The 13,641-nt window shown below is 41.3% G+C and overlaps 1 protein-coding gene across 1 annotated transcript; it reads right to left on the bottom strand.

The window, feature by feature from the left end:
* Positions 1 to 730: 730 nt before the first annotated feature.
* Positions 731 to 12,591, bottom strand: PTHLH (parathyroid hormone like hormone). The gene is made up of 4 exons (XM_042948453.1): positions 12,338 to 12,591; positions 11,668 to 11,790; positions 5,242 to 5,664; positions 731 to 903 (listed from the first exon to the last, which is right to left on the bottom strand). Exons 2-4 carry the CDS (start codon positions 11,766 to 11,768, stop codon positions 894 to 896), a joined length of 534 nt encoding a protein of 177 aa, XP_042804387.1. The 5' UTR covers positions 11,769 to 11,790; positions 12,338 to 12,591; the 3' UTR covers positions 731 to 893.
* Between the last annotated feature and the right edge of the window lie 1,050 nt (positions 12,592 to 13,641).

Below are 13,641 nucleotides of genomic sequence, written 5' to 3' on the forward strand. Positions count from 1 at the left end.
AAGAGCAAGCCCTTTCAAATTAAACTTAACATTGGCGAAAATTACCCCTGGCCTTAAAGTTCCTGAACTGCCTCCTTTTTTTTCCATTTCTGGCTGGACTAAGTTTCAGAGAGTAATTTTTAATATTTTCTCTTGACTTCTCTCTTTTTTTTTTTTCCTGCCCTCTCCTGTCTTCACTTCAAATTGGACGTATTTCATAAAAGGATGTCTAGGTAGTTCAGCCATTCTATTGAATTGAATTTAAATACTGGACAAAACACATTTTAGGCGGTTTTTAAACTAAAAGCTAATGTGAAAATATTGGAATATGTACCAATATAAACATATTATACTTAAGACCATATTCAATACAGTTTAAAAAATTACATCATGTTCCTTCTAGTAGAAATCTTAAAGGGTATATACATAATTCACCTTCTGACTCATGATGTAATTTAGATTATATTTTATTAGACATTCTTTACAAATTTAAAATACTGCTATTTTTACATGCACAGAGGAAAATCAGTTTGGATAATTATATTTAGGCATTATTAAAATCAACCACAAAATAGAGACACTTTATTGTGTCATTTATCAACATACTTGATATGTATATCTAAAGTGCATTATGTTACAAAAAATATAGAAATTCAGCAGCACCAAGATACATTTACAAAATAAATACATCAGTTGACAAAATAAATTATGGTAAATGTGATAATAATAATTGGATTAGCCTTGGCAAAAAAATATTCACAATGACCAATGTGCAGTTTCATAGAGCAATGGGAAGACAGTTTTATTCCAATGCATTTACAGTATTTACAGACAATAAATATTTCTAATACTTTCCATATGTTCACTATTACAGAATCCTGTAATATGTCCTCTGAATGTCTTTGCTAAAGATTTCAATGCCTCCTGAAAAGAGAAGGAAGGGAAAGAAGAAGAGAAAATAGGTTACTTCTCCTTGACAAATAAAAGGGCATAAAAAATAAAGGAACATAGAATCACAATTGAAAAGATTCCAGGGATTTCTTATGAATATTCCCAATAGGAGGTACCTGTGGGATCTGACCCTCCAGAATCTTTGCTACAGGCAGGGTCTTTAATACCATCCAATGGTCAACATAGTACAGAAAGAGAAAGGGCTTGCATTTCTAATTCTATATTCTTTGTCTGAAAAAGGAGACCCTAGGAGAATTTCCCAAAGCTGCCAACTGGAAAGTTTGGGAACAGAAGGGACACATTTGAGAGTTTGGAGATAAGGCTAGGTTGTACAATCTATCATCAAATACACCTTGCTAGAAGTTTATTCCCCAGTGATGCCTGCCAAGGGTGACCCAAATGTTACTAATTCTGTTTAGGTTTCCATTTGGCCAATCTTTTGCTAAGATAATGACTGTTAAGAGAGTAAAGTGTGTGATTTGGAGTAAATGTTGAAAGGATGTGTAATTAAACAGTATGTTTGGTTGATTATTTTATGTTATCGGTCATTCCTTTAGCTGTCCTTAAACACTAATGAATGAAACTATTTTTGGATTTTAGTTTGTGAAGTCAAAACTAAGAATTATTTGGCTCTCATTCTGCTGGTTTCTAGAAGCGATCTACAATTAGAAATCAGGAAAGCCTAACTTAGAGTATAAGAATCAATTGATATAAAAGCATAAAGCAGCAGTATTTCGGCTCAAGGTGTTTATTACTCAGAATAAATTACCACTTGGGACTGACACCTTTTTTAACCCCTTCTAAAACACCGTAGTCACAGTAATTTAAGATGGACTAGCAACATTTTCTCTGCTTTTCTCTCTCCCTTTCTCTTCTCTTTGTGTAGTATATTTCACTGAATACATAGTAGTTTCTAAGGAAGCAACTATAGAATTGAATTCGATTGGCTGTGCCATTGCATTAGCAGCCAGAGTGTGGGCAGAGTTTTACATGGCAGACCTATATGGGGGTGAGACCCACAGGAGAGCCCATTCTTGACAATTTAGGAACTCTACCTGCAGCTTAAAGAAAAGCAAGTTGAGCATTGAGGGTATTTTTATGTCTTAAAAAAATTGACCTCTTCAACAATAGTTTTGATTGGAATGGTAAAATAGCTCCTAATTGTAGAGAAAATAATTTAAGATTAAATTTTAAATGGCTGGTGGATATGAATGTATGTTATGAATACAATCTTAAAGGTGACTGTAAAACTCAATAATTTGTGTGCTGTACCAATTTTAAAATGTTTTCTTACTGAACAGTATCTAGTGAATTGAACTTAAGAATAACACAGGCAAGGAGGGAATGAAGAGTATTTTCCACAATTATGTTCTCAGAAGGAAAGAAAGAGAAAAGGAATACATTAAGGACCAAGGAGGGGCACCTGGTGGCTCAATCAGTTAGGTATATGACTTCGGCTTAGATCATGATCTCATGGTTTGTGAGTTCAAGCCCTGTGTTGGGCTCTGTGCTGACAGCTCAGAGCCTGGAGCCTGCTTCAGATTCTGTGTTTCCCTCTCTCTCTCTCTGCCCCTCCCCAACTCGTGCACGTGCATGTGCACGCTCTCTCTGTCAAAAATAAACGTTAAAATAATTATTTAAAAAAGGACCAAGGAAAAGATCTTTTAATTGTATTTCTCCTTGTCTATCCTGTTGGCTTGTTATAAAAGCACGTATTGGGATAGCCAAGTAAAACATAAAACATGACCTGAAAGTATACGTGTATGTTTAGTGCGTGTCTGTGCGTATGACAACACTTCAGAGTTTTTTTTCAATATTGAAAAGCTTTTGTATTATTTCTAAGTCACTATTTATCAAGAAAAAAATATATGGTCTCAATTAAACGAGTCCTATTGTATCTGGACATCTCATTTGCAACAACAAAAATTCCAAAATGTAATTTCCAACATTTAAACTATGTATTTCCCACTGGTTCACGTGCAAGGAGCCAGACAGTTTTAGTACAGTAGTTTCTCTTAAGAAATACTACTTATATTATAATAAAGCTCATGCTTGCCAGTTCATCAGACCTCTCAGGTCATTGCCTAATAATGTAAAGAGACTAAAGACAGGACACTCATAAAACGTTGGTTGCTTACAAAACTTTAAAATAGTTATTCTGAAAGGATTCTATTTGGATTAGAACATTTGCCTGGCCCCGTATATTCTCACCAGTACACTCCTAAATTTCCCCGATCTTCCCTGAACCTCGGTTGGGTTGTACTGGGAGAGTGCCAAGATCCGGCTGCCAAACAAACAGTGCTTTCCATGAATGTCCCTCACAACCGGGAAACAGAAAGGAGAAGCAGAAACGTTCTCCTTCTTCCAGTCCTAGGTCTGGATTTGATTAGGCCGCTGCCTAATTTTTACTAGTCTCCTTTACGAGAGGGGTAGCTTTGGGCATAAGAGTTGATGAGTGCTGAATTTCATTAAATTCCCAGATACTTCAAATCTTAAATAAATGAAATCCATAAAAAAAGTATTTATACTTTTGTTTTTCTAATATATACATGTACACACACAAAGAGTAAGACAATGGTAAAAATAGCTTCTGGCAAAAAAAACCCTTGCATTAGCTATAAATATAAGGATCCTTTCTTAAAATACATTAAATATGTGCTTTGAGCCAAGATTCATAGGTTCGGTTACACATTATAGATCCATTAGATATTTGCAGAATAGGTCATTCACTCTGCTAAAGGTTCCTCTAGTGTCATTACTCATTAATTACTGAAGCTGTACTATTTGTCTGATATAGTTATCCTTTTTTACACTATTTAATGATGAGTTTTGTCAACCTGACTCAAAGACAGAAGTGATGGTAAACAAGTTCAAACTCCTGTCTGAAACATCACCCTGTAATCCCATCTCTACTAGTAAGAGGAAAGGCCTGGAGAAGTAACATGGGACTCTAATTAATGAGATCATTAGCTGCATATGACACATCCTTGTATAGTTTCCCCTTTCTTTCAAAGCCCACAGAAGACTTGTACTGAAAAGTAAAAAGGCAAGAAAGATCCTTTTGGTGGAAACATCTGAATCAAGAGGCGACACTAACACAGTCCTGGCCTAAAAATCCAGAAATGGGGAAATCCAGTTCTCAGGACTACTCAGGTCCTTCAGCCATGGAATGCCTGGGTTTTCTAGTTTATAAAATGAGATTAATATTTGCTGCTTTTTTGCCTCACAGAAACACACATATCCAGGTAAACAATCAGCACTAGATCTAAAAGCACCAAAACAACAAGTTGCACTTTATTGTTTACTAAGACAAGCATTTAACCCACGTAATCTCATTTAATCTTCAGCCAACCCTATGAGGTTGTTACAGTTATTGTCTTCATTTCACATAAGAGAAAAATGAGTCTCAGAAAGACCATGTAGTTTGCCCAAGGTTGTGAACTTTAGTAAGTTCAGAGCCAAGATCTGAACTTAAGGTATTTGACCCCAAAGTCAATGAATGCCATTACCACCGGCATTTGTGAGCCAAGGATGAACAAGCCATGTAAATGTGAAGTTTTATTATTTCTACTGCCATACCCTAGAAAATGATTTCAACTTGCCAGTGGATAAATAGATACAAGAGAAAAACTTATGTCCTTCCCAAGTCAACATTTAAAAATTTTCAGAAATCATGATTTTTTTTTTCACGTGTTGGTAGAAACCAGAGGGAAATTTAATTAAATAAATTCAGAGTGTATGTTTAAATTTTTAACATTTATTTAAATAAAGATAAACTTAAGGTTCAATTAAATGTAATGAAATGAAAAATGTGTCCGACTCAGAATTGTCTATGCTACAGTATTATTCAGTCGTATTTGTAGATTATATCAAAGCCTTCTGTGTTTGCCCCTGAAGTGAAAAAAAAAATAAAAAATGAAAAACAATCGAGAAAGTTTGCCAAGGTGTGAGAGTAGGGGAATAAATACACTCCTCCAACAAATGATGAAGGTGGTCCCTAGCTTCTGAAGCCTTACGAAAAAAAGAAATTCTTTAGTGGAGGAGTAAAGGATTGGTGTTGGGGTGTGATGGTGGAGGAAGAGAAATGGGTTATTCAATGCTGGTGTGTATAGAGGGCATAGGAGGACACTGTATGAAAGCAGACAATATTCTGAGCCATCTTGCTTTCATTAAGCTTTGAAATTGTGGAGCAATTGATAGAAGGACAGAAAGGGAGGACATTCTAGGTTTGTCCAAGCCACAGTGGAAGGGACGTTACACACCCCAGCGGAGAGCACCGAGCAAAGGCTATGGGGCACAGAAGCCATTTACCGTAAATTGAGCTCCAGCGATGTCGCAGAGATGTCACATGGGTGGTCCCCATCTAGCCCACTCCCAGCCACACCAGAGTTTAGCCAGGCAGACCGAGTTCGCCGTTTCTTTTTTTCCTGCTCCTTGCGTTTTCCAGGTTTACCTTTCTTTTTCTTGCCGGGTGTCTTCAGTGGCTGCTCTTTGTATGTCTCCACCTTGTTGGTTTCCTGAGTTAGGTATCTGCCCTCATCGTCAGACCCAAATCGGACTGGGTGGTTCTTTGTGTTGGGAGCAGGCTTGGAGTTGGGGGAAACCTCCGAGGTAGCTCTGATTTCAGCTGTGTGGATTTCTGCAATCAGGTGGTGAAGGAAGAATCGTCGTCGTAAGTCTTGGATAGATTTCCCCTTGTCATGAAGGAGCTGATGTTCAGACACAGCTCTTTTGCTTTAAGAAAAAAATAGCAGGAAAGAAGAAAATAATACAATTTTAGTTTGTTGGCATAGACCTCAAAGACAAGAGGAAAGCCCTTTAGTTTTCTGTTTGGTTCTATACAGAGCATGAGCTGGAAGTGCAGCCAACTTGTGAAGCAGGGAAAGTGCAGAGTGGGAAGGGAAGTGCAGGCAGCTAGGGGGCTGCAGCCCTAGATCCCATTTATGCCACTCTAGGTCTGTGACTTTGGTGAGAACACGGACATTCTCTGGCCTCATGGCCTCTCTCCATTTAAAAGGAAGGGGTCAGATTCAGAGAGTTTTATATTCTTCTCAACTTAAAACGTTATGATTCAGTTATACTCAGCAATGGAAAGAAACCACTGAGATTCTTTTCAGGTTTTTCAGACTTGTGTTGGGAAAATAAATCCAGAAGTCCTAGACTAGAAATGAAAAGGAGGCTGAATTTACTTGAGTACTCACCCGGACACGCATGCATGCGCACAAGTGCATGTTCTCTCTTTCTCTTGCTCTCTCGTTCTCTCTCTCTCTCTCTCTCTCTCTCTCTCTCTCACACATACACACACACACAGACACACACACACACACACACACACACACACACACACACACACACTGCTCCCCTATTAGGAAAATAATAATATTGACTCTCAAAGAACAGCATGCTGGGGCGCCTGGGTGGCTCAGTCGATTAAGCGTCCGACTTCGGCTCAGGTCACGATCTCACGGTCTGTGAGTTCAAGGCCCGCATCGGGCTCTGGGCTGATGGCTCAGAGCCTGGAGCCTGCCTCCGATTCTGTGTCTCCCTCTCTCTCTGCCCCTCCCCCGTTCATGCTCTGTCTCTCTCTGTCTCAAAAATAAATAAACATTAAAAAAAAATTAAAAAAAAAAGAAGAGAAAAAAAAAAAGAACAGCATGCTGTAGGAATAAAGGCAAACAAAGGCTGAAGATGAAATGAGCAGTAAAGCCTGTCTAGGTAACGACCTAACAGACTGAATTTTAACATAAAATAGATTACAGGCAGCCAAGAACCTATATTTGAAAGCCAAGTGTCAGGGAGAGAATGTCTATTTTTCTGTAGAGTAATGGGTGGTCTCTTTAAAATGGGTTTCTTTGTGTTTAAATTAAGATATTTCTATTTCTTCCCCACATTGAGTTTTTTTTTTTAATTTAGAATTTCAGAGGGTATTATCCTTAGTACTTAATTAAAAAATTCACTTTTCTACTTAGCCTTCTTGTCTTAAAAAAATCTCTATGAACAAATATGAAGTGACTTTTCTGTTTAAACAACACTCTAATGAAAATATAGTGGAAAAGAATAAACTAATTTTCCATCAGTCCTTTTAGATGACATCCTGACTCTTGCTTAAATTGTCCATGCATATATTCTTGTATTATCCTGTCTGTATATTATTGACCATATGCAGGGATGACACACATTAATCAGTCATATCATGCGTGCTTCAACTCTACCTCACCTTACTCCAATTTCTACCACTGTAGAGCTCTTCAAAGTGGTTCATTTACAAGTTTCTGAGGGTACTTCACAGGGCGATACCCCATATATTCTTACCTCTCTGACACACAATATCTGGATCCCTCATCTGCCTTCATTAGTTCAACTTCTTCAACTCCTCAGAGAAATGTAACAAATAAAAATAGCATTGTCTTCATTTTATAGATGGAGAAGTTGAGGTTCAGAGAAACTAATGACTTGCGCTTGCCCTCAAACTGAGAACAGACAGAACCAGGGATCCAAAAACCAGGTCCTCTGATTCTGAAACCAAAGATTGCTTTTCAACTTCCTCAGTCCTTTCTTCTGTGGAAGAAGAAGTGTATGTTGAGGAAATAAGAAGCAAACGGCAGGGAGTAAAAAAGCCTGTGGTGAGAACCATGATGAAGGGCAAATGGATAGCAATTTATCAGCTTCCTTGAAGATCAACCTTACTGTTCCAACAAGTCCATTTTCATCACCAAAACAAAGAACTAGGATTTCTAGAAGTTTGGATTTCCACAGGGGGAATGAGAGATTTTCTAGTTCTACTGTGAGTCAAAGAAGAGTAAGACATGAAAATACAGGCATTATTTCTCTAGATCTTATGGCCAGAATACCAGCTTCCTTTTAGTATTTTAGAGTGTGGACCGGCTTTAAGGCATGCAGCTTGTTCAAAAAAGACATGACTTAATGGAAAGGAATTTAACAGGAGCCTGGTTTAAATGAGGCATGAAGGAGTCTCTCTTCCTTTTTGAAGGTGCCACATGTGACTAGATTAAAATTCACTTACTTTATGGCCACAGTTAGTATTCTGGAAACTTTTAATAATATACAGATTTGAGGTTTTGGTATAATACATTTATACTCTCTAATAACATTTTTAAAGAATGGGACTGATTTAACTGCATATTTTATAAGTATTGCAGTTTAATGAGTATCTTTTAGCAAAATGTCACAGTAAAAGAAGTTCTTAACCAACGATCACTTACAGTATCAGGGGCTTTTAGTTCTTTCTCAATCCTGGCAGATAACCACCGCCTCTGTATTGCTCTTCAAATGTATAATACAGCCCATTCTAGCTTAACTCAAAGCCAAAACTTTTAATGGTTGGTATGTTCTAATCAGGCCACCACTGTGTATGCCCCCTCTGCCTGGCATGTATGTCTGTCATCTTGGCCAGCCTGTCAACTGTGAGTCACAGTGCCTTCTTAACCCAAGCACTGCACTTTCCCAGGATGGTTCTCATGAGAAAAGGAGTGATCATTCTATCCTTCTATTTTATAAAAAGCCTACAAAGATGGCACAACTTTGTCCAGTTTAAAATAGTATATCTCTTGTGGCTTACAAAGTTTCTTTCTGCCTCTTAGGACTTGTTAATCTAAACTGAGAAAACACAGATTTTCTTAAGTGCTAAATCTGAAATGGAGTTAACACAATTAACAGTTCAAAGACTTCTGCATTTAAAATATTGTCAAGAATGAATTTCTGATGGGGCAACTGTGCTCGAGGATCAGGAATATAATAGTATCTTTATCATCAGCAAGAAATTAGATCCATAGAACGTTCTATTTCTTTTCAAAACAAGACATGAACTGACACAAGGGTAAATGACTAGCATGTACAAACTAGATACACATAGGTGGGGAACAATGAATCCACATTCAGGAGGCTTTCAATTTGGATAATTCTGAAATATTTAAGTGGCAAATATGGCCTCAATAATAGTCTATTACTCTGTACCTCTGCACACATTCCACGGCACAGTGGTTCTCATGCATTTATTACACACCTAACATGGTATGTTTATGGTCTTCTTTGATTATTGTAAAAAAAAATTGCAGAAATATGGGTGAAATGCTTAACACGGGTAACTCTAAATTCAGCCAAAATATAGCTCTTCTGCTTTCAAGAAAAATCACTCTCGGTAGTTTTCAGAGAAGAGTAAATGTCCAAGGAGCTATCAAGGAACACAGGGAGTAAAGGGAGGGATAGGATTGCCTCTCCTTACACAGAAGCAGCAGCATATGCTTGTGCTGATGCTCAGCTACTCAGGAAGGAGTCTGGGTTTGAGAAGAAAAGTTCTGTGGTACATGCAAGAGGCAGGGTCCGGGCCTTAGAGTGAGGATGACTCACCACAAGTCCCTTCCAACCCAAATGACTCAGTCAAAAGTTATGCTTTTCATTAAATGGAATAGACCCAGTCTGGCTCCCAAGCAAATCAGCCAATTATGTTTTAGGTTTCTGAATTTGCTGGGATTCCCTGTCTAACTTAGACACAAATGCTGCTACCTGCCCAGAGCCATGTTCATCTGGACAAGAATATCTCGAGGCCTCACTTTGCAACTTCCAATTTATTCATACTCCAGTCCCATTAATTAAAATCCTTTGGACTAAGACAACTTATAATTGCTTCCTTTGCATGGCTTAGGAAGTGGTATTGTTATAGTAGTCCCCCCGCCCCCCGCACCGCCCTCCAAGTTAGTCCCTAGTTAGAAAAAACAGCTAAAGCAGTTTCCTTAATATTTGGCATGAAGAGTAATGGGGAGTAATACAATTTGATTATATGTTAACATTTCTTTCAAGAAATTAGGGTGATTTAATGTAATAGTAGACTAATGTTTTGTCTAGCACAAAAAATTTACTGTTATTTGGCACCAATGCAAAAATAATGACTTGTTGTTTTTTTTTTAAACTCCTTTTGGCTGCAATAATTTGATGGAACATCTTCATCTACTGATGATTTCAGCCTTCATGAAAAACCATGGCTGTAATTTGATGATCTATTAGCCATTAACTATAAGAATGTTTTGTGGTAGTTTTATAACCATCTGCTGAGTGTGAGTGTTTAACTACAATATTATATTTCACCCACAAACAAAACTATAACAGAGTCTCTGGCTGGTAAATGGTTTCTGATGTGTATTTTGCAAGGTGCAACAAAGAAAGAGTTAAAAATAGCCTTTAGGACAACTTAGCACTATTTTTATGTCATAACTGTGGATTTAATTATGGTCCATTTACTGTTTCTCAAAAGAGAAAACAGGTATTTCTCAAGAAACTTTAAAGAAAAAATTGGCTCTGTTCCAAGACAGTATTTCTTGGCCAGTATTTAAGCATGCTTTTAAAAATTCACTCCTCATCTCTATTAATACATGGATTTTAAATAATTTAAAACAAATCTCAAAAGGAGCAAAAAGTCTAAAGACAATTTTCAGAAATACACCAGCAAAACATTGATTTGAAGAATACAATATAGCTTTATCTTTAGTACAATGTTTTACACAATTTGCCTTAGGAGATTCATAATAGATTTTCATTTTGGTGCCAAGGTTCAGACATGTCTAAAGCAATTTCATTTAAGGATTTTCTGCTCTAATAGTAATAGACCAAGGGCACATATAAAACAGTTGCCTTTTTGTACACCGTTGGGAATTTACAAGGAAGCACCATGAACTTGACTGTAAATATTGGATATTGCTATTTTTATTGTTAGTGTAAAAGCTCCTTAATTCCTTCTCCAGAGGCAAACTCCTCTCAGTTCTGAAACTTTATGGTTTTCCCATCCTGAATACTGAGTCTGCAGGTTCAAGATCACCCAAACATGGTATTACACACATTAACGTACTGCTAGGTCCAACAGATTTGTATTAAGATAGTGTTACTCTACTGTTCTTCCAACTTTGCAGTCATACAACACGGTGATATTGCTCTGGTGTGCTTGGATGTATGATTATGTTAAAGTCAAAATTATCCTTAAAAGAACCACCAGATGAGAATGCCAAAACACAAGTTTTCAGTCTACAATGCAAATATTTGACTGCAGATTAAAGAGCTGTTAGCAATAATTCCAAGAAAAAACAAGTTTCCACACCTAATATTCATTTTGGAGTCAAGCACTCCAGCGTCCCTGAACTGTATCAATACTAATGTTGGAGTTGTGCCATTGCAAAGTTGTTACTACTTTATTATATAATATGCCTTCATTATGTAATGTGGTCCATTTTATATGCTTAAAATTATGTCATTCATAATAAAGTTAGATGTAAGGCTTTTGCATTGCACGCACAAACTGCCACCCACATTCAGCATGTAAATCAAGCGCACACAGACATGTGTACCGTGGCTCCCTCAGCTCCTTCCGAGTTATCTGTCTCCTGTAATCTTCGGGGTTTCAAACCCTTCCCAGGTCCTCAAAGTATAAACTTTTATTTTTCACTAGAGGCAGATCATCTTTGTCGAAAGGAGACTCTGCGCTCCCTCTTTTGGAAACTCGTATCAAATTTGTCTCTTGACCGTAGCCCCTTGAGGTTCAACCAGTTCTCCCGCTGGGGTTTCAAGGACACGGTCTCAACCCCCGGCAGGTAGCCGGATCTCCCTGCTTTTTAACTCGGGCAAGAAGCATCAGTGACCGCTGCGAGCCCTCGGCAGCGCCCCAGCCTGGTGGCCTCTCCCCCTGGCCTTCCCAGCCCTCACCCGGCGCCCAGAGGAGGACGGGGCACTTACAGCCGGCGGCCGAGTTCCTCCACCGAGCGCCCGCAGGAGGGCACCGAGTAGCTCAGCAGGAACACCGCGACGCTCCACTGCTGAACCAGCCGCCGCAGCATCGTATCCTCTCGCTCGCGGGACCTGCAACAGAGTGGAAAGGGACCCGAAGTGTCAGTCCGGAATCTCCATCTCCCCGTACTACCACGCTCCCGCCTTAGCCTCTTCTCAAATAATCTCTTCAACACCAAGGGCATCTCCCAAGTTGCAAAGAAAAAAGAAAGGAAAAGAAAAGAAAAGGAAAAAAAAAACTTTCTCTGAAGCCTCTCAGCACTTACTTATTTAGGAACCAGCTACTGCAACTGTGCTTTTTCCAAAACCACACAGGCAAAAAGGCACCAAAAGGGAAGAAAAAGAACAACAACAACAAATCAGAGACGTTCCTCTGAAATAATAACCACAATGAAATGGTTGTATATATGCATCAATGATGCGCAGCGTGTTTACACCTCTTCCCTATCAATGTCTAATTAATCTAGCCGGCAGTGCTAGGTTCGTGGAGCAGAGCTAACTCCTTCCTAAAAAGAGAAGAAAGTTTCCCCCTCTGAAGTCAGCGTCTTTGCGAACCAGGCCGTCTTGTTCCAGAGCCACTTGTAGAGACCCACATATATATACATAGCTGTCTGTCTACCTCCTCTGGTGGGCTGGTTGCTTCCGGAAAGTTGATTCCACACACCCTGAGAACAAGTTTCAAGTGCGCGTGTCGTCGATCAGGAGGGCCAGGTGGCAACGAGGGCGGGTTAATAGCGGCGCGGAGGGGAGGCGGCGGCCCGAGCGGCAGGGCAGCGGCGGCCCCGCTTCACGGGCGGGGAGGCATGCTGGCCGGGCGGCGCAGGTTGGAGGCGAGTTGAAAGCCTAGCAGAGGAATGTTCACACGCTCCCAGGCAAACCTGCCGGAGAAGTGAGCTAGTCGCAAAGAGGTGGCGCCCTTGGAACGCGCGCGGGGCGAGCGAGGGCGCGGACGCGCGGGGGGCGGGGGCGGCGACGGGCGGCCCGAGCGGGCCCCGCGCGGCCCGAGCGAGCAGAGGGGAGCCCTGAGCTGGGAGTGTGCTGCGAGCCCCGGAGCTCCCCGCGCCTTCGTCTCCGCCGCTCCCGGCGCTGCCCCGAGCTCCGCCGAGCCCCACCCCAGAGCGCCAGTCCCGCCGCGCGCAGTCCTGGGGCCGGGGGCGTGGGTGGATCTGCTGGTTGCCGCTGGGTCCGACCGGCCGCAGACTACGCGGCGGATCTGCGAGCTGAGGTCCCCGAGGGCGTGCGGGCGGCCGGGAACAGTCGAGGCTCCCGGCGCGCCGCAGCAGCCGCGCCCGGCTGGACGCGCGGGCCTCGAGGCCGCCCGGGGCGAGCGGGCAAGGAAGAGGCCAAGGAGTCGGGGCCGCAGAGCGCGGGCGCCCGGAATACTCGGCGGGGAGGTCGCGGGCCTTTGGCCCGTGGCTTTAAGGAGCCCTGAGTCCGCCCGGGATCTCGGGTAGCGAGATGGGAACCCTCCTCCCTGGCTCTTTCCTGGGACCCGCTGAATGGGGAGCATCGGCCAAGGACGGGGGAGATCCTTCGCTTAGAAGAGTAAAAGAGGGTTCAGACTTCAGGTCGAGATTGCGTTTCTTGCTGTCTCAGAACAGCTGAGGACATCTGGAGCTGGTCCAAGAAAACCCGCATACATGACGGAGACCCTCCTTTGAATTGCCGAGGTGGACCTACACTCCTGGGGAGCGCACAAGGCCCTTTCGCCCACCGACAAGAGCCTAAGCAACCCTTTCCCGGACAACCTACTCTGTCGCCCCCACCCCACCCCACCCCCCGCCCAGTCCCCTGTTACATATTCTGGGACGACTCTATCCGTGTCGCTTCAGCCCGCAGATGAAGCGGAACTATCGCTGTGCGCTGCTCTGCCTCGGAGAAGAGAAGGGAAAGCAGGGGGTTCTTCCCAAACTATTGGGCGGG

Source organism: Panthera leo, chromosome B4 (assembly GCF_018350215.1).
Source record: "Panthera leo isolate Ple1 chromosome B4, P.leo_Ple1_pat1.1, whole genome shotgun sequence".
In the NCBI taxonomy this organism is placed as follows: domain Eukaryota; kingdom Metazoa; phylum Chordata; class Mammalia; order Carnivora; family Felidae; genus Panthera; species Panthera leo.